The sequence below is a fragment of the Sander vitreus genome, chromosome 5 (assembly GCF_031162955.1).
Source record: "Sander vitreus isolate 19-12246 chromosome 5, sanVit1, whole genome shotgun sequence".
NCBI lineage: Eukaryota > Metazoa > Chordata > Actinopteri > Perciformes > Percidae > Sander > Sander vitreus.
The window spans coordinates 21,140,307-21,162,495 of record NC_135859.1 but is presented as its reverse complement, the minus strand read 5'-3'; the positions used below and the strand labels follow the sequence as shown (position 1 = coordinate 21,162,495).

At 42.0% G+C, this 22,189-nt stretch overlaps 1 protein-coding gene across 2 annotated transcripts in view; it reads left to right on the top strand.

The window, feature by feature from the left end:
• Positions 1-17,644, top strand: part of ptch1 (patched 1) — a 54,878-nt gene extending 37,234 nt beyond the window's left edge. For both annotated transcript variants that reach the window (XM_078250954.1, XM_078250953.1), the window contains exons 17-24: positions 4,556-4,739; positions 6,503-6,783; positions 9,142-9,279; positions 9,456-9,598; positions 13,618-13,717; positions 13,826-14,179; positions 14,279-14,822; positions 14,930-17,644. In XM_078250954.1, the coding sequence (XP_078107080.1) occupies positions 4,556-4,739; positions 6,503-6,783; positions 9,142-9,279; positions 9,456-9,598; positions 13,618-13,717; positions 13,826-14,179; positions 14,279-14,821 (1,743 nt within the window). In that variant the 3' untranslated portion in view covers position 14,822; positions 14,930-17,644. The remainder of the gene's footprint in view (positions 1-4,555; positions 4,740-6,502; positions 6,784-9,141; positions 9,280-9,455; positions 9,599-13,617; positions 13,718-13,825; positions 14,180-14,278; positions 14,823-14,929) is intronic.
• Positions 17,645-22,189: the final 4,545 nt, after the last annotated feature.

The following is a 22,189-nucleotide window of genomic DNA, read 5'->3' as shown; positions in this document are numbered from 1 at the left end:
CTGCAGCCTGCCTCTGAAAAACCTATTAACTCTTTATTTAAACCATTTGCCACACTTGGTAGTGTGTGTGTGTGTGTGTGTGTGTGTGTGTGTGTGTGTGTGTGTGTGTGTGTGTGTGTGTGTGTGTGTGTGATGTCGTCCCTTTTGAGTTTGACACTTTGTTAGTGATTCCACAACAGAGAAACTAATGCAGGCCCCAATGGGTCTATAAATAATGTGTCTGGATTCTGCAGCCCAGTGGTAAAAAATAATTAGAATTGTGAAAATGAGCTGAAGCGGATGTCTAAAACAATGTGTTACAAAATATTTGCATATTTGTTGCATGTTTGACAAATGATAAATTGAGCTAATTGACCTCACTATGCAGCTAAATTAGTTAAACTTTTTTAGGTTCACTAGTGTGTCAGAGAAATGCTTATTTGCTGCATTTAAACACCAGGGCCCGCTGAAAGTAATGTGACAGTTACTTTGACAAAAAAAGCAATGAGATAGTTTAAAAGGGGTTTAAGTTCAAATATATCATCCACCAAATGCAGAGGAAAAGCTCCTTCGTTTCCCTCTGCTCAATTCAGGAGTCCACACATCATACAAAATGTGTGTATTATGTGATATATTACAACAAAATGTTATATTAAACACACGGAAATTGCCTGAAAATGTATTTGCTTGTGTCATTTGCTCATCATGTCATTTGTGTACCCTGGTTTGGGAGAGAGGCTACTGTGCACCATTTTTTTCTGTCCAGTGTTTTCAGTGCAGCAAATGACTTTTTGGGTAAAAAAAGCACCCAGATTTCATCACTCTGTACACAATGCTGTAAATGCCAGTATACAACAGAGGTAGTAATCTTAATCTTCTGACAAGCACCAGTTCAGTGTGGAATTGGAGAAGTGTTTGACATCCAACAATGACACAAGTCAATCTAATGAGCAGCTAAGGTCTCAGAAGGATGTCCAGAGGAAACTTGCTCAGCTTCAACTAGGTATTGCACGCTGTTTTTGAGTTTAGTGCCACCTCCAAAAAATAACATACATAGATACATGGCTGCATTCTTTGGCAGGAAACAGCGCAAAACAGAAAATAAGGCACTGGAGAAATAAACAAAGAAAATTCTTGGCCAGGATTTCTGAAAACTCCAAACAAGCCAGGTCCTTTTTAACACTGAGATAATTTCCCTTAGAGATAATTAACTAACATATAGCTCTGCTGTGTCTGGTGTTTATTTATGTTTACGATTTGTGTGTGAGTCTGTGCTCAAGTTGTGCATGTCCACAAAAACTATTTTCCCCCCTCTACTCTTAGCTGTTTGTTTTTGTCTTTTTATCTTACCCATTGAGCTTCATTGCAACAGCATACTACTCTTCCCATCCCTTACACTAACCTGCAGGAAGCAGAGGCAGGCCTGGTGTGCGGCCCTGTGACATCACTTCCTCTGCCTGTGAGGGAAGTGTATTTGCCTGGGCTTCCCGTGACAGCTTAAAGACATACAGTTGTTGTGTATCCCGCTGTTAAATTCAATCCAGATCCTCTGGAATCTGGCTCTCTTTCTTGCCCCCTCTCTCTCTGCAACTCTCCTTCACCCAATCCTGCTCACACTACCACTCTTGCTCTTTCTCTCTCAGTCCCTTCCTCCCTCCCTTTCCCTCTCTCAGTGCTTCACTGCTGTGTCTTTTTTCAATGAGGGGAGCTGAAACACGTGGTTTCTTTGAGGCAGCTCTGTGTGTGCGCATTTGTATATTTTGAGTGTGTGTTCTGTTTTTGTCTGTTGTGCGTGCACTTACGGCAGTAGCTGTTTTTGTGTCTCAAAATGAGGACCAGATCTTTTCCATCCCTGGCAAATTGCAAAGCTAGATGTTTTATTTTGATATGCCACTCCATGGATCTGTGCAGAGGTGTTCTGGCTTTGATCTGCTGCTGCAAACATTGTCTGTGAGTCATATGGTAGCTGTGTGTGTGTGTGTGTGTGTGTGTGTGTGTGTGTGTGTGTGTGTGTGTGTGTGTGTGTGTGTGTGTGTGTGTGTGTGTGTGTGTGTGTGTGTGTGTGTGGTTTGAAAATAAGGCAATAGAAAGATAAAGCTTTGGAGAGTGATACATAAGGAGGTGGGTATGAAGTGAAGGAGGAGGTGGAAAGTTTACAAGTGTTCAGGGAGGCCATGCTAATGTTATCAAGAGTTCTTTTCTTCTCAGGGCTGGGTTGGTCTGTGGCGCCGGGCATTCTGGGTACCTGTAGGGGTCAGAAGAAGCAAGTGCGAGCAACATTTGTACAGATGTTGTGTTATTTTTATAGCTCTACTCCATTTGCTGGGTGGCATTTCCTTTAGTGTTAACAACCAGGTTAACTGCACACAGACGCGCTCAGGGACTTGAGCCAATTTCTTTATTGTTACGCTAACTCAAGCAATTGTTCTCTCCTCACCCCCCATCACAAAAAAAAAAAAAAACACTACTCCTTTCCTCATCCACCTAACCCCATGAGTCCAGCTTCACCCCCAAAACTCTCCCTGCCTCAGAACTAGAAATTTATAGTTCCTTGAAGGGAGAGCAGAGTGCAGTAATGGTTTAACCTCTCAGGAGGAGGTAGCAATGCTAGGCTACACTCCTCTGGTTCCACATGGGAGGGCGAAAGTAATGGCTCTGAGTAAACCAGCCATTCTTCCTACTGACCACAGCTGCCACAGCAAATGACACCGACTGAAACAGCTTGGGAACAGTCTGCAACCAGACAGAAACACTGTGGGTTTGGTCTGATTCTGGATGTCAGAAGGTTAGCCACAGGCTAATAGAGACTTTGTTTATCTTTTATCTTCTAGCTCTGGTTTCTAAGACTGAGGGTAACTACAATGTAAAGGAACCTGAGCTAAGCAATGTTGCTGGAGTTAATATAGTTTTGACAAAGTACCTTGGTATTAATGTTATGATATGTTGGGTAGGGGTGCACGATTCAGAAAATGTCACGATTCGATTTGATATCGATTTTCAGGCTCAAGATGCGATTCAAAATCGATTTTCAATTCAAAAACGATTCTCGATTTAAAAAAACGATTCACAGTATGTAAATGTAGTTACTTTTCCCATGTGATTGCAGTAGACATACAATAAAAAAAAATTGTAAGTTTTATTTATTTATTTTTTTTATTCAAAAATATTAATCGATTTTTGGAATTCTATGACTCGATTTTGAATCGGTAGAGCTTGAATCACGATTGGAATGTGAATAGATTTTTTTTTGCACACCCCTAATGTTGGGCATGATCGCATGCATAAACAAAATCTATAGCCATGGATTTACTTAGGCACAGCAGTGCTTTAAGCTAAAGCTAACATCAACATGTTAACATTGACAAGGCTTATATGCTGATGTTACAGTAAGCAGCAATTATGTGTACCATGTTCATCATTTTATATGTTGCTAATTAGCAATATGTTAGAAATTATATTTTTTTTGCAGGCATTTGGTTACAAACCAAAGTATAGGGCACATATTTTGAGCTGATGATGGTGGTAGAAGGAAACTCGAAGGATCACTAAGGTTATTACAATTAATTCTTAGGGGGACATGAATGTCTGTACCAATGTCATGTCAATCACTTAAAACTAAAAAAGTCAACCTCATGGTGGCACTAGAAGAAAAGTCAGGTGTTCACCAAAGTCATTAGGATTCTTCCTCTAACCACCATTAATGTCTGTACCAATTTCAGGGCAATCCATCCAATAGTTGTATAATAATTAGTCTGGACCAAAATGGTGGACTGACTTACTGACATACCATTTCACTCATCTGTTCGAAAGTCAAAATCATAATACTATAATAATGCGAGATTAGAGTTTGTCTCATACAACACATATCAATATACTGGTACATTTCTCACTATTAGAATTAAGACTTGGTAGTACACTTATCTTCGACAGCTGCTTCTTGACAGAAAAGCGCTACAGGCTTTCTTCAGAAATGTATTCAGAGTGGTCAGGACATTGGGCCTGAGGTTGGGCCAGCCAATATCTACTGTATGTAAAGGGAGAAGCTGATTCAACATTTTCCATGTTTTAATGTGGCATGATAATTCTGGGAAGCTGTGATGAGAAGTACGGGAATTTTCAGAAAGACGACCAGTGTTTGACTTGTTGATTTTTCTTTGGTTGGAAAGAGAGAGGGACTACTATTTGACTCCTATTTTGAAAGCTGCTCCGTTCTCTTGCACTCATGCATGTGTATAAGTAAGCATTTCTGTGGTCAGTTCACCTGTAGAATGTTTTGGTTAAACATGTCCTATTTCCACAATACCTTTTTTAGTCCAATGTATACTTAACAGCCACAAATATGATTTCCTATGCAAGCTCCACCTAATTTTTTAAAACCTTAATTGCACATTATCCATTTTCTAAATATTACATATTTAACATTTAAAATTTGGCTTAGCCAAAGGACCTAATTTAATTTAGATGCATGCGAGTATGTGTCTGAATGTTTTAAGAGAATACAATAGAACAGAACTTATTTGTCCTAATTAATAATCATGGTACCATCACTAATTCATCTCTTTTGTGGGTTTTGTAGCTGACTCGTCAGAGGCTTGTGGATGCAGATGGGATCATCAACCCCGGGGCTTTCTACATCTACCTAACCGCCTGGGTCAGCAATGATCCAGTGGCGTATGCCGCCTCGCAGGCCAACATTCGCCCACACCCTCCTGAGTGGCTCCACGACCGTACTGACTCCATGCCTGAGACACGCCTCAGCAGTAAGTCAGCATGCTCACAAAATATGCTAAAAGTAAAAGCAGGAAGTCTTATAGTGTAATATAATGAAGCTTTGCTTCAACACAAGGAAGGAAATAATGATAATAATAATAGTAATAATAATAATAATAATAATAATAATAATAATAATAATAATGTTTGCTCCAACAAATGAAGCTAATTTAAAATAAAAAGTTCATACCTTCTACACGGTACAGTTTTTTGTGGGGCTTATTGGACTCGGCTGCATGTGACCAGTGTTTACCTCTTGTGGTTTGAGTTATTGCTCCTTGTCTGCCTCTTAGCATTAAGTGAGGTTGTAGACTTTACTGTACCAATGCGATGTGTGTATGTTTGTGTATGGGTGAGCGCAGGTTGCAAGGCTCAGGACCAAGACACAGCTAACTGTGATTCTTCTAATGGTGCCTGTGGTGAATGCTATAATCCTGGCTACCATGGGGCCTGAACATTACACACACACACACACACACACACACACACACACACACACACACACACACACACTATTATTAAAACTCAGTGACCCCAAACACTACACACACCCTGTTCTCATTTTCCTGCCACACACACAGACTGTAACTCACATAAAAAAGTATAGTCATATTGTTGTTTGATTTGGTACAAGTCAGGAAGTGCTCCACGGGGGAGGAAAGTGATTAGTTAACAAGGAGATACTTGGTTTGAGTGGGATGCACAATTGGATAACAAGCAGGAAGTCCTTTACGTGGCTATGCGGGAGCCAACTGGTGTCCTGATGGAAATTTATAGTTGAGATTATAACGGGTCAAATCATTCATCACTCGTTAGCAAGTGCTCCTGTCTGACCCTGCAGGCACTGTCGGATATATACCCACTCACACCAACACAAGGCAGTCCAAAAATATGTATTTTTATAAGAAAAAAGGTTGATAGTTGCAGAGTAAGTCTTTTCGATCTGCCGAATGCGGCAATGTGTTGTTAATTACACTGCAAGCAAAAATCTGAATGAACACACTGTTTTGACAGCACTAAATATGACTTCATAGCAGGGTGACAGACAGGTATGCGTGTTTATGCATCTATATTACACTTTATGTGGCGGTGCTAAGTTTAGGGTGTGGTAATGGCCATGATTCTGACATTGTAATTACCGTGAATCAACGTTAGCTCTGACACTCTGCTGTGTCTGGAACTGATAGGCCCTCATTAGCCAGGCTGGGCCACAGACTGGCTGGGTTTGAGTCAATGGAGCTCTGTTTCACGCTGCTCCACCCACCCCCACCACACCCACACACACACACACACACACACACACACACACACACACACACACACACACACACACACACACACACACACACTTGCCCACAGATGTAGCTGCTCTTGGAACAAGGTTGGATTAGGGAGGGAAAGTCTTGATATTGGTGGTTTGGCTGAAGAGTCTTAAATTATTTCTGCAGATACACAAAATTATCAGAACCTAATGCTAGTTAATCAGAATAGACAAATATCATCTGCAGATGTCATCGTTGCCATCGTTGATTTATATGATCACTTTCTTAATGTTCCTCAGTAATATGTTTCTCTGAATTAAAATGTCATCATCTTGCAAGGCTGTGTGGCCCCTGCTTCCAAGGCCCCAAAGTGCATCATCAATTGCTGTATAGGTTCTTACAAAAATGATGTGGTGATTACAACTAAATATAGTTCTGCTCCTTTTTTACTTCCAACAAGTTGACCTTCCTCTCATTGTCTCTCCATCCAGTCCCAGCTGCTGAGCCCATCGAATACGCACAGTTCCCCTTCTACCTCAACGGGCTCCGGGAGACGCCACAGTTTGTGGAGGCCATCGAGAGCGTGCGGGCTATCTGCAGCAACTATAGCCGACAAGGCCTACCCTCCTACCCCAACGGATACCCTTTCCTGTTCTGGGAACAATATGTTAGTCTGCGCCACTGGCTCCTGCTGTCCATCAGTGTCGTGCTCGCCTGCACCTTTCTGGTCTGTGCCCTCTTCCTGCTCAACCCGTGGACCGCCGGCATCATAGTAAGTGTTAGAGAAAACAAATAGACAAAATAATGATAATGGCCGGATAAACAGACATTATATTCATACACTACAGCAGATGTCAGATAATTGTTAAGAAAAAATACCCATGTACTCATGTTACCTACTTTTCAAAAGCGTAATATGTCACTGGTTTGGATAATGTTACAAACAGGCCCACTTCTTAACATAAAGAGGCATAACCCCCCAACCTTCAATTATTAAAAAATCCTTTTTTCCTGTTCTCCACCCTTTATTTCCTGGTTTGTATGTGTGGTCCAGAAGGCATCTCAGAGAGAACAGAGTCAAAAAGGAGAAGGGGTGCTGTGTGTTATTGTAGCCCCAGTCACTACTGTTTATCTTGTGCTGTTTTGTTATGGCCCGTCTGTTTAGTCTAGTCCAACACTCCCAGACACCACCGCTGAAATAAATGTGTAGAGGAGCACAAAGTTGCTCTGACAACTTGCTCCCACTCCAAACTATAAAAAGTTAGATTTTATTTCCATCCTACTCTTCCCCTCCTCTCACAAAAGGAGTTTCCAAGGATACACGCAAACACATTCACATACACAGGCACACAGACACACACTTTGAGCACACATGCAGACATGTATATACTTGCGCACATACAGTATAACCGTGTAAACACACAGGTACATAATTCACGCAAGAAACACAGACACAGAGTGCTCTGGTTTTTCTCTCTGGTGGGTTGTATTTTACGACGGGCAGTGGCCAGGCCACCCGAGCCCTTAAACAGGGGAGGAGGGGACCTCATGCTCATCCTTCAGGCTTTACTAGCAAGATCAAAAGACAAGTTATGGAGAGGCGTCAAGCTTAACCATTTGCTCTGTCCAGGACCAGACCACCACCAGCCCTACTACATCAAACACTCAACCTTAAGCCCTTTCAACCCCTCTTAGCTATTGGAATCCATCTTAACTACATGGACAAACCTGTTTTAAAACACATGCCTTGTGTTTTGGTTTATACAAAAATCAAAAATTAAAGGCGGAAAAGCCCAAAAAAAGAATCTTTAAAAAAAAGAATAGTTCTCAACCGCATCTAGAGTGATCACTTGTGATCTGGTGTTGCTTCCTGTCCATGTTCTCAATTGACATTTTATCTGTGAGAAAACTGACTTAAAAGAAAAAAATACAGGTAGATAATTTAGCATTTTGCTTAAGTTTTGTCTGTCATAAAATATTCAGAGGAACTAAGTCTACTAAGATCTTAAAAGACTAAAATAGTATAGAGTAGTTGCAAGTTAAGATCCCTGAAAGTCTCTTAATGTGATCATGACCAATATTTTGTTAATATATCTTTCCACTTATGATCAGTCTAAATTGAAAACCGAGCCAGACACACACATACACCACACACAAATATCCCCTCCTGGACACACATTCACATACTCTGTGCTAACTCACTGTATGCGCACATACACACAGCTCCCTCCCCTGCCCACCTCTTCAAAGGATTCGGGCCCCATGTAACCTGACACATGTCAGCTTATAATAGCATTTATTCCCAGCTCCTGTCCCGCACATGTATGCTTACTACTTAACACCTATAGATAGATACTCACACATGTCATCCTTGTGTATTATTGCCCCCTGTCTGTCTTGGTTACATTCAAAGTCCAGGTCGCCTGTAAATTCACACATCACATGCAGTGAATAATAGTTTATTTATTATAGAACAATAAAGTAGAAGAATGTTTATGCTTTTTTGATCATTTGATCCGCTATGCCTGCATATATTTTTCAGCTCTGTCACTTGGGAAATGTGCATTATAATAATATATTGATTAGCATTCTTTTACCATTTTGGATATAAGATATTATATATTATATATTATATTATATAAGATATTATTTTATATATATATATATATTTAAATATATATTTAAATATTTATATATATATATATATTTAAATATATATTTAAATATTTATATATATATTTAAATATATATTTAAATATTTATATATATATTTAAATTTGGGATCCTCCATGTGGTGCCTTCCAACCTGAATCTAACCAATTTCTGTCCTATCCTGTGTTTGGTTAAACATACTGTATAGAAAGTCATAAGTCACTTTTCATAAATATTTATCAAGCGTCTTCCTTTTTTTATTTTTTTTGGGCACTTTCAGCCTCTATTTTTGACAGTTGAAGACATGAAAGGGGAGAGAGAGGGGGGAATGACATGCAGCAAAGGGCCACAGGTCGGAGTCGAACCCACTGCGCCGAGGAGCAAACCTCCACACATGGGCGCCCGCTCCACCAACTGAGCTATCTGGGTGCCCGCAAGCACCTTCCTTTTTAACAGAAGCTCCTCTTCTCCCCTTCAGGTGTTGGTGCTTTCTCTCATGACTGTGGAGCTGTTTGGCTTCATGGGGCTGATGGGAATCAAGCTGAGTGCTGTCCCTGTGGTCATTCTCATCGCCTCTGTAGGCATTGGAGTGGAGTTCACCGTCCATGTAGCCTTGGTAGGCATACACATAATGCAACAAACAGTCGTCACTATGTCAATAATAACTAAATTTTTTTTTTTTGTTTAATGGTTTTGGAATCAGCGATCCCCTTGAGAACGAGACATAAATTATGTTTGTGTGTGTGTGTGTGTGTGTGTGTGTGTGTGTGTGTGTGTGTGTGTGTTTTATAGGCGTTCCTGACAGCCATAGGGGATCGTCACAAGCGGGCAGTGCTAGCATTGGAGCACATGTTTGCTCCAGTACTCGATGGAGCCTTTTCCACCTTATTAGGTGTCCTAATGCTCGCTGGCTCTGAGTTTGACTTTATCGTCAGGTGAGTACAAAAATCAAGCCTTATGAGAAAATGCTACATTCATTGAGACAAATATACAAGCACGTACAAAGGTTATCGTATGGTGTCTCTGTGGCATCAGTAGACCGTTGAGACCATGCCTCAACCTGTATGTCACACAGTAATCTTCCTGAGCCACCAATCATGCATGAAGGCTCTTCACTTTCTTCCTCTGTTCCCTCCCTCAATCTCTTTCTCGTCTTCCACCCACATCTCCCTTTCATATTCCCTTGCCGTAAACCTCATCCCTTTTTCCAGCTACCAGTGACATACCTGGTTGTTTTTTTTGGTCAATTTCTGGGAGCTTGCGCTCCAAAAAAACTTCATAAACAAGGCATTTATCTTTCTTCACCCTCCTCTCCCCTGTGTCTTTTCTTTCATCCTTCTCTTCTCCCGGTTAGTGTCTCTCATGCCTGACATTTTAGGGGAAACCAGGGGAAGGATGGAGAGTTGAAGGTCAGCAGAAGGAGGAGGACAGGGGCTTGGAGGGAGTAGATGGAGAAGCAGAGGGAAAAAAAGTAAAATAGAGTGAGGGGGAGCGAGAAAGCAGGAAAGTCCTCTGGCTTTTGTAATCTCCTTCAGCTAGTTTAACTGCCCTCGCTAGACATTTATAAGCACGGGAAGGAGTTACGGGGTGAGGGGTTACAGGGCATTTGTGAAAAGACAGGAGAAGTGGAAATTAAAACCGACACACTGTGGGGGCTCTGCATCGGTGGCTCCTTGTGTGTGCGCGCTCTTGTAAGCATCAGACAGCAAGGTATCGACCAGCCGCCATACAAGAGAGGAAAATTAATGATTCTGTACATTCTTGAGCCTGGAGTATTATGAGAAGTTTCCAGTGAGCTCACTGAATAATTTAAAGTAGCTGAGGTAGCTGTATAATTTGGTTGACCTGCTCCTTTAAGAAAAGGGAGCGCAGAAAGAAGTCCATGTGATCTGTAAGCACGCAAACTCTGTCATGTGCACACCCCTGCATGCATGCACACACACACAATCACACATGGTCCCCCTCATACACACACACACACACACACACACACACACACACCAACCTGCTCCCTGACCTTGTAATCATGGGGGTCAATGATGGCGTGCCTGCCAGTGAGAGCACACACAGATACACACTCAGAGAGACACACACACAAACACAGGGAGGCCTATAGAGCGTCTCTCCTCACCTGCAGTAGTGTGCTCTGGTTTCTGGCCCCGTCCCGGGCCTCCATTTAAAGTTTCTGCTGTTGTCTGAGCAAACAAAGCAGCGCCCCAAGACGGTGCAATAACAACAGGCCCAGCTCGTATTTTTTTGCTTGCGCTGAAAGAAATGTTTCCCTGGCTTTCCCTGTCAGCCCTGTGAATGTTTTCACTCTAAACACCCCGGCAGGGCACTCAGCCTGGTATGTGGGCTGCACGCGTGCATGTGTAGATGTGTGTGCAAATGTGTGTATCCGAAGGTGACGTGGCGTTTACCCCTCAGGGTGCCTATGGATATGCTAACTGTAGTGATGACAGTAGGTAGATGAAGGATGGGTAGGTGGGCTTTAAATACTATATATATATATATATATATTTATTTATTTATTTAGAAGATAGGTATTTATCTCCTATCCACCCATCATATGTTTAAGAAGCAATAGTTTGCATTGAAAAAAAGTACTTCATGTAATCGTTTGTTTAATGTTAAGAGGACTCCCATCAGTGTTGGCTCATGTGCTGACATTTTTTTTAATATTGTAAATATCAGCCTTGATTAAGGTCAAACTTGATTATTAAAGGTTTCTATTGATTACCAATACCACCTCCCTAAACCAACCAACCAACCTGAAAGGTGCTAAGTACACCTACAGATCAGGTGCTTTCTGTCGCTTTAGTGGGTCAGCAGGAAATGTAAAAGTACAGCCATAATAAATCAACCTAACACATCAATTGTCCTTCCACATTTACCTGAAAGATGCAAAAGCACAGGTACCTTTTTGAAAAAAAAATGTTTGCACTTGAATTTACCAATGTGCTGCCAGCTTAGCACTGCTGCTCACAACATGCAGCCCGGTTCTCAGGTCACATTCATGTACCAGCAACAATATTAAATAAAAATTACTCTAGCTGGTCTTATTGTTCTTCATGGGAAGTGTTTCACCAAGTTACTTCATTTGTCTGTCTGCAGGATAGATCTGGCTCTGCTCTGGTTTTTTGACTCTCTCACTCAGCTTCTCCGTTACCCTCTGAGAGTAAACTGAAGTGAGAAAGTACTGAGAGAGGGAATTCAGATGCCTGTGGTATGAAACTGCATGTGAGAATGGGAGGCAACATACAGTATACCAAGGCTTATATAAAACAGGCTAGATCTTATCAATTGTATATAATGATGCATTTAGGGTACATTATTTCTATAAACTGAATGTATTATGTTTTGGAATATAACTCACATGGCATAGTTTAGTGTGGAGCAGCCAAAGTGTGTGTCCATATAAACACTCCCAAATTGTCATGAAGGCATTTTGCATATTTAATAAGCTTCCATCCTGTTTCACAGTCAGACACAGTGTACCAGTATTGTGAAGGTGAGGCCACCCATGCTGGGTAGACAAGAACCAGCTCTCCTCACTTGTGGCTCCTCTGTACAATTGTACAATGTCTGCCTTCCTGCATACACACACACACACACACACACACACACACACACACACACACACACAAACACAAACACACACGGATTAGTTATGAATGTGCGTTTAGTTTGAGGCCCAGCTGCATAGCATACCAGCGCATCTACACCGCAGTTAGCTCACTTAAACCTTACCCGAACGCACACACACACACACACACACACACACACACACAGATTAGTAATGAGTGTGCGTTTAGTTTGAGGCCCAGCTGCATAGCATACCAGCGCATCTACACCTCAATTAGCCCACTTTAAGCTTACAGACACACACACACACACACACACACACACACACACACACACACACAAAGTCATAGTCAAGAGTCAGGCGAAGGGGTTCATGGTTCATCAGTGTGTCCCTGATAACCTGAGAGCTTTCACTGGAGAATCAAGGGAGGAGGGGGGTTAGAGTGGAGTTCGGGGGGTCTTACCTGATACATTGGAGATTTAATTAGACGGAGGGGATTGTGGAGTGGCCGGGAATTTCACAGGGGCTTAGCTGGAAAGAAGGGAGAGAGAAGCGAGGCAGAAAAGAGAGAGAAAGAAATAAAAGAGAGGGAGCGAGTCCAGGGAGGGGTGGCGCTCTGAGGGTCCCCTTCTCTTCTTCCTAGTCTAAATTGTTTGAATTCTATACCCTTCACTTCATTTGTTTGCTTCTCCCTCACTCTTTTTTAGAGCCGAGAGGAGAGGTGCCCCCCACCCTAACATCCCCCCCCCTTTACCCTCCCTTACCCCTTCCCGCCTCCCTTCACATTCCTCACTACTTTGTTTTCTCCATGTTTGCTTATACACCACACACCCAAGAGAGAGTACCCTCGCCCCCAATAACCCCCCTTCCTCCTGTACCTTTGAATTAACCAGCTCTGGCTAATTATGCTTCCCCTTTCTTTTCTCTGGGCTTCTTTAAGACTAACCCTGTTTGGCAGGACTTAGAAACACACAAGGTACATTTCTGTTTTGCTCCTCAAAACCACAGTGCATGCCTGCCCGTCTGTGGGGGGGTTTATATATATATATGTGTGTGTGTGTGTGTGTGTGTGTGTGTGTGTGTGTGTGTGTCTTTGTGGAAGTATTATTTCGGACGCGTGTAGTGGTTGATTTTGCACGTGTCTCCCAACGTCTAAAACTCTGTGGTTTGCACGGGTATTTTCTTTTTTTCTTCGCTTTCTGTTCTTGTTTGTCTGTGTTAGCGTGGGCACCTATTTTTTTATGTTCCAGTAACAAAAATTTTAAGTGGTTATGGGCTTGGTGTTTCATCCTTACATGCTGTGTTTAGTTTAATTATTCCTGGGATTAAAGTTTTTGCCCTATGCTCAACTACTTTTGTGTGTTGCAGGTATTTCTTTGCCGTGTTGGCCATCCTAACAGTTCTTGGAGTACTGAATGGACTGGTCCTTCTTCCAGTATTACTGTCCTACTTTGGGCCCTATCCAGAGGTAAGATCCCAAAAAATTTAATCTTAGTTAACTAGAAACTAGAAAAAGTAGCCTTTTTTGTGGAATACTCACTGTTGCCTCTTTACCTTCTCTCCTCTCACCTCTCAGGTGTCTCCAGTCGATGGTCGTAGCAGGTTACCCACCCCGTCCCCAGAAGCCCCTCACGTGGTCCACTTCTCAGTTCGTCCTCACCACACCACCGTGGCCACCACCACCTCTGGTGCAGCTTCTGACTCGTCAGACACGGAGTACAGCTCTAACACCACGGTGTCCGGTATTAGCCAGGAGCTGCACAACTACAACCTGCCCTCACAAAGAGGACAAACTCGAGCAGAGGAGCAGCAGTACCACCTCCAGCCCAACAGGGGCAGAGCAGCCAGGACAGATGAGGAAAGGAGAGCAGGATCAGGGCATAGGCGCTCAGCTAGGCAGCCTGACCCTCCGGCCTATTCTGTGTCTTCGGTAAGAAAATACCCCCCATTGTTTTGCATGTAGTTCTAGTAGTAGATTTTCTCGTTTGTCACATTAAAGAAATAAATATCTCATTGTCTTGCTCTACAGTCCTCTCAGGGTTGTGATTCTGGGCCCCAGCCCAGGACTACTCAGCGTAACAGCAGCAGGGACCCCAAGAGCCAGCTGCACTGGCAGGCCCTGCCCCCAGCCCGCCCGCGCATGGACGCTTTTGAAACTGCTACTGAGGCTGGGGGGCATTATGGCTCACACGGTCATAGAGAACACTCAACAGGCCACAGAGCCCGCTCTTCCCACAACCCACAATCCAATCACCATGTCCCGCGCCATCACCCCAACCCCACCCCATATTGCCAACCCATCACCACGGTAACAGCGTCAGCCTCCGTCACTGTCGCCGTGCACCCAGCCCCCTTGTCTAACCAGGGCCCCCCTGCTTCCTCTTACCCAGGATACACTGCAACAGACAGTTACTGCCCATCAGGGGCGGAGGGGCCAGAGCCTGCCTTTCAGGACCCACATGTGCCACTGGACACCGACACAGGTGCCAGAGGAGTCAACATGGAGGCTATGGAGCTCCAAGATTTGGAGTTTGAGGATGCTGAGAGTAACAGTGGTAGACGGGCAAGCTGAGGTGAGCTTTTACCTACTTCAGTAGATCCATATGTAGTACAACTGTCCTTTTAGTAAAGTCTGTTTGATCGTAAAGTATTGACAGTATAATCTCCTTTTTGTTTCCAGTTGTGGTGAACGGAAGTACAACAGCCAAAGATGGATTCCTCTGTATTACTAAGCCGCTGACTTGGCCTGGCACAGTCCAGCCCAGCCCAGCATGGCTCAGCCCGACTCGCCCACGGCCCTAAGCAGCGAGAAACTCGTCAGTGTTGCCGTCATGGTGCTCATTCTTACTGTAACCCAGTGGACTATTGCCTTAGATATTTCTATCTATATTTAAAAGATGTATACATATGTAAATATGAACAAAAAGTAGCTATAATTTTAGGAGCTGTACAACTCCTCATGTTAACAGACTGGGGCTGCCATTTTATATGGTGTGTGTGTGTGTGTGTGTGTGTGTGTGTGTGTGTGTGTGTGTGTGTGTGTGTGTGTGTGTGTGTGTGTGTGTGTGTGTGTATGAGAGATAGATCTCTGATTACTGTTCACTCATCTGTGGATCTGTGCCATTAGGAAGCTTCATCTAGACAAAAAATACCTGTCAGCATTCACTGTGGCTGCTCAAAATATTTTTTTAAAATAATATACATTTATAACTCTATGCAAATGTCTCTTTAAACAAAAGAAGTGATCTGTCTATGTGTGTGTGTATGTGTGTGCTTGCATGTGTGTGCTTGTACTAGTAGTTGTGTGTAGGGCTGTATGATGTAAAACACCCCCATGGCTTATTCAGCAGATACATATTCAGAACAGACTGACATTTACACTCATTTAAAACATGAGGGAATTGTTAGAATTATCAAACAGGGCTATGGTATATGTGTGTGCGTGTTTATGTGTGTGTGTTTGTTATTGTATAAAGGTACGCATGTTAAACTATTAATTTTTTATCACAAACCTGTGGTAGTTATGAAACAATTACTGTTTAACTTGACACGCTATGCGTGCTATTTAAGACGAGCAGATATGAAGAAATTTTAAAAGCTGTTTTGTTGTGCTCTTTTAGTTATCGCCTCTGCATTGGAACCTGTTTCTGCTCTCAGCTTTGTATCACTGTCTGTTAGGTTGTTCTCTGGTTGTATTTTACTGTAAGAGGTTATGTATTGTTTAACCCTAGCAGGCTCAAAACAGGTTCTGTCTTGTATACTGACATACGAGCAGTAAACCCACCTCAGAAACTCACTCTGCCATTACAGGGACATTCACATTACTGATTCTGGAACAGGGTCAAACACGGGGCACTAACTCTGTGTCTAGTGGATAAGCTAAAACTCATACTGTATACTGTACGACCCGATTCAACATGGCACTTGACTGCATTTAAACTTCATTCACAGGAATATCTTGCCTCAAGTAGCTCTTTATTTCTGGCCAACCAATAAGCTAGCCCACACATCCTGCTAAGGGATAACCCTTATATGGCCTGACAATGTGCTCTATGCGTGTCTCAATGTATATGTATGTATAAACATTTACTGTATGTGTGTGTTGGTCCACTCACTCAGCTCTGTCCTAGCTCTCCTTGTGACAGTAAAAAGACAACTGGCCCCAATTTGGCCTCAGCCGTCACCACTGACCTCAGCTAATAAAAATACACAACATAACGCCATGACACTAATTGGACGTCCCCCCTCAACTGCCAAATGGCACAGCCCAGAGCCCCAGGGGTCAGAGTGTACACTGCCAGCCCCTCTCTCCACCAGCAATGGCCAGTTTATATCTGCATGTGTGTGTGTCAATGCATGCATACTTGTAAGCCCCCCCACCCCACCCCACTCAGTTCCAGACCCAGGACCCTTTGACACCGTCACTTACCCCATCCACACCTCAGTTTGCCTCCCTTTTCACACTCTCACTTCCTGTTGAACACCTATAGCTCTTCCCAGAAGTCTTTGCAGTTTTCCTCCTGTCCACCATGTCAGCTGCTTGCATGAAATAGGTTGTTCTGTGTGTTTTTCGTTTAGTTTTCTCCCAAATGTCACATTGGCAGTAGCGGAGAGAATCATAGCTGGCAACTATTTTATTCATTTTTAAATGTTTTGTTTGTTTGTTCTTGTTTTTTAACGTTCAATTGCGATATTTATATTTTTGTAATACAAAAATATGTTTTTTTTTCTTTCATTATTGTCATGATGCCAGTGGATAACAAATGCAGGGATTTTTATGTCTATTGAAAAACAACACTATTACAGTTTAATGTTTTTACATTAATTTGAGTTTGATCTGTATAAAGTGCTTACTAATGTTAAATAGGAAAAAAAAGAGTATATAACATTTTACACTACAGGTCTCATCATAGCTCTTAGAGGATTTTAAAAGGAAAAAAAAATCAGTGGTTCTTCCAGACTGCCATTTTGGTCTCGGTTGGCGTGGATGTATGCTGTTTTCAGTTACAAAGATAAATGTATGCCATATAATTTATTTATATGAAAATTTATTTTTGTAGTGTACATAGTAGTTGTCAAGGTATTTGACAGAAGTATATTTTTAAAGAGTTTATATGTAATATCATACCGTAACAGAAAAAACCTTAAGGTGCACACTTTCACTGCTAACTGTCTTGTGAGACAACATTGACACCTCCCCTTCAGTATTATGTTCCGATCCTTGGAGAGAGACAGCTGTTTCTATGGGTTTGTCAAAGGCTAGCCATGAAAGTAGAAAACTGTACTAGCTCTCTAAATATTAATGTTCAAACACTGATAGAATTCTAACAAATAAAAATATTATAACTTATTTGTCTCTTTGTTCATAACTTTAATAAATGGAAACTTAAAACGATTGCTTTGGTCTGACTGTGAGTTGATTGTTTCAAAAGGGTTTTGTGCTTTATACTTAAACATTTTGGGAAATGCGCTTTCATCCCTCTGCCAGCAGTGTATTCATATTTACCATACTATCTTCTCATCTAACTGCAAAAATGGGAATACACGTATTTTCCAAAAATATGGAACCATTTGTTTACCTTCTGATTTAAATAAATAGTTTTACGCTGTTTTAGTGATAGCCAGGCACTCCAAACATCACCTCCACACAAGTAAAAATATTTCCTATTAAGCATAGCTACAGGTAAACATGACCTTCACTCCCTCCCTCCATTGTGTTCTGCAGAATAAAACTGACATCTGGTCTGGAGCCCTGCAGCCCTCCCCAACAGCCCACCCAGCTCCGCCCCTGCACCCCCCACCTCCACTCCCTGTTCTGTATGATTTTGAGTGACAGCTTTATAGACTGCAAGGAAATTGGTTGTAGTTACAATACAGCAGGCCTGTTTGGAGTAATGAAAAAGGGCATGTGGCCTTGAGCTTGCTGCACTGATGGTGAGAGAGAGAAAGCGCCTTGTCAACTGCATGGGTGGCAGCTATTTATTCTCATAGTCAAGGGTTGTAAGAGAAGTTTTTTGACCACTGCAAGAAACATGCAACTAAATCACTGTGATCAAAATACAAATATTAAGCAGTTTTCTTTATGTTGTCCCTAACTACAAAAAGAGGACCAGTTTTCCCAAGCCACACTCAACCTGAACCTCAAGAAGGCTGAGGAACTCACTGACCCTGGTTCAGCAGTAGGCATGTCATTATCTTTTAAAGCCAATAAAGGCACACTATTCTGCTGAGTGCTGTCCAACCAGTGTACAGAAACAGGCTGACATCTTAACAAATGACAGGGTGTGTTTGGAAAGCTGGGTGGCAGGATGTTGTCGGTCATGTTTTGAACTTTTCCATCTGGGCTTGACATTTTTAGTCTTTTGCGCGATTAGAATGCAGAGCAAAGGGACTCATGCAGGTGTTGCCCATGTAACATGGTATCGTAATGTGGCAGTCAAAAACAAAACTCAGGTTTTTTTCAACAATCTCTGGGTGTATAAACACTTTTTTTAATGCTGTTTTTAGTGTTTCAAGCACTTATATCCTGTCAAAAGTGAAAATGCAACCTCTGTGGATTAATGTGAAGACATTCATCTAATGCATTAATGCAGTGGTTCCCAACCTGGGGTCCGGGGACCCCTCACAGGGGCGGCAGATCACATGGGGTGCGCAAGTCTGAGTTTGAGGTTGAGGTAAAAAAAAAATATTTGCACATGTTAAACAAATTATGATAATACACTAGAATATATAATGTATACAAAAGTCTGTATAAAAACTATATATTTTTGTATATATAGTATATATATTTTCTTGCTTAAAATTGTAGGCAGGCTACTTAGTAGGCCAAACCTCCGGGACCCTTGCTGTCATCAGGTCAGCTGCTAGCTGCTATCATCCTCATTTTTCCTATTTTCACTATTTGAATGAAACATGGCGGAGAAACGTAAAAGTGCTGATAACTTCTCTGTATCAAAAAAGAAAGTAAGGCTCTATCTCGAGAGTTACCTCAACTTCGGTTTCCGGGGGGGGGGTCGGGGTCAGCTTTTCTTAGACATAAGTGGGGGGGCGCCAAGGAAAAAAGGTTGGGAACCACTGCATTAATGGATGTGTATAATTGCTGAAAGATGATGTGGTTAATTGAGTTCTAATGTTGTTAAGGCCCCTTCACCAGCACTCCCTTCTTTTGTGGACCCTGGAGTCACCAACCCCCCCTCACCTCTTCACCCCTTCTCACAAACACACTCAGAGTTGCCCTCAGAGGTGGAACTGCACATTTTGTGAAGAGTGCAAGTTCCAGGTTGTTAATGAATGAGTGTTTCCTGTACCTGTCCTCTCAGCCAACAGAAAGGGGGTTGGAGGGGGAGAAAGAAGGAGGACAAAAGAGGAAGCGAGAGGAGGTAATTAAGAAGTTCCTTCTCTCCTGGACTAATGGACTGTTCCGCCGTGGCTCTCTGCCCAGACTGGGTGACAATAGAGCGGATACATACTGTACGACAAAGCTTTTTTCATGTGTAAAGGGAAATTTACAAAAGGGAATTATTGATTCCGCTGTTCCAGTCCTTCTTTTCCGTCCATCTGTCCCTCCCTCTGCCTATTTCCATCCCTCACTCCTTCCTTGAAAGGCTTCTCCATCGTCACCTGCCGGCAGAGCTAAACCCTCTGAGTGTATACTCTCCTCCACATGAATGATTGGACTGTTGACATGACTGCACAGGACACACGCAAACACACCCATGCACTCCTGCCAGATCCAGGGCCAGATTTACACATTTAGTTTAAGAATAAATCTGCAGGCAGCATCACATGGTGTGTTGATACATGATTCTTATTGAGGGTTTACTGTTTTATTGTCACAATCACAAGGTTGGTGGTTTGATCTCCATCTGTTCATATTTGGAAGTGTGCTTCAGTAAGACGCTGAAACACAAAAGCTTCTCAAGAATTGAAAGATTTTCACACTCAATCTCAATCTGTGTGTGTGTGTGTGTGTGTGTGTGTGTGTGTGTGTGTGTGTGTGTGTGTGTGTGTGTGTACTGTGTGTGTGTGTGTGTGTGTGTGTGTGTGTGTGTGTGAGTGAATAAGAACTGTGTCTCTAAATGTTAGCCTGATCAAACCTATGATGACTTCACATATCATTAATGTAATAGTACTTGCATCATTAAACTATGGTACTGTTATTGTATTTTAAAGGCATTTAATGTACTTAACCAAAGCATTGCTGTTTTATCGCTCACTGTAATGTTTATCATGTGAGCTTAAAATAAATGGTTCATGGTTCATTAGCATAAAGACTGGAAGCCCTGTAGCACTTTACTTTAACTCCACATAAAACTACAACTTGTCCTTTTTAAATCTTTGTGTATTGATTAATCGACAGGAGACCAATGGCTTAGTTTAGCATAAAGTCTGGAAGCAATTGGAAATTACACTACTAATTTGCAGTTTTTATATTTTTTGTTTCTGAAACAAACAAGATTGAACATGCAATTATTAAAATATGTGCTGGTTTGTGGATTTAATTTAACTGTGTAAAAAGCCAAGTTAGCTGTTTCCCCCTTCATGTAGTCTTCATGCTAAACTAAGCTAATCTGTTGCTGGCTTTAGCTTCACATTTATTTATGGCAGTTTAAATAAGAGTGGTTTGGATTTTTTTAATTCATCTATAGCAAAGTGAGCTTATTCCCCAAATTGTTAAACTACTCCTTAAAGAAAATTTCATTTGAAGCACAACATCTATGATGGCATTTGGCACATCTCTACAGAGGCTCTAACGTCATAACAAAGAACATTTCTTTTCTATTCTGTTCTATTCTGTCAGCAGTCTCAAGGTGGGTGGTTTTGGGCGGGTTTTGGTGCTGGCGTTCAGTCCCACCCTGGGACCAGTTTGACTTGGCTGGTTTCTTTAACTCCCACAGAGGGAGTGCGTTTTTCCTACAAGACCGATCCAGAAGAATGTGAGGTCCAAGTCCCCAGTGGCCAGACTTACATAAACTCAGTGTTAGAAGCGCAGTTCTGCAGGCTGAAGTGTTGAATACCAAGAAAATAGCTCTTATAAGAATGACATGTGAGAAATATGCTCGGCATTTGAAACATTAAAGAGAAGTGATGAACGGTTGTCAGGATACATATTTTGAGCGTATATCTGTGCTGGAATTCAGTGTTGCAAGAGGGACTTCAGCATCTGTCTTCGGTTTTTCTCTCTTTCTCTTAGTCTCTCTTAGTTTGTTTGTATGAGAGTGATTAACGTTGGAATTCAGCTTTCTAAAGTCATTTCTAATGATCAGAGAAGATTAGAGCATTTAGTGGATGGATTGTCAAAGAAAAGATCATTGGGAAGGAGGTCTTTAATTTACAGTTTTTTTCAACTGCTTACACACAAAAAATTTTCATGTCACACGATTTTTGAAACCTCTCACTCAAAGTGCAAAACTACACAGCAAATTTCCAAAATCATAAGCTTTTTCTCAGCCTTTAACTCAGTTTTCAAATGCGTAAAACACTTTTTTCAAAACATTACACACAATTCTCTACCTAAGACACAAAAATCTAACAGGAAGTGACTTGCTTTCCTTTTCTAAACACAACCAATCAAAATGCTACACTTATTTACCAGGGCACACACACACTCCTCACATGTGCAAACACATTATGTCATAACTGAACACTAACCAATCACTGCTTTAGTATAGGCCTATACATAGGCCAAAGGTCAGATTACCTTTCTTGAACAATGGATGCCAACAATAGACAGAGAGCAAGGGGAGTAGGAGGGACAGACAGGGGACGACAACGAGGAGGAGGAGGAGGAGGAGCAAGAAGGAGAGTCATCTCTGATGAGATCAGGGCCACACTTATTCATCATGTGCTCAACCACGGATTGACCAATGAGAGAAGCCCATCTTGAGTAGCTTTACAGAGGCGTCCATACTGCATGCAACTATCTAATGACTATTTCAGC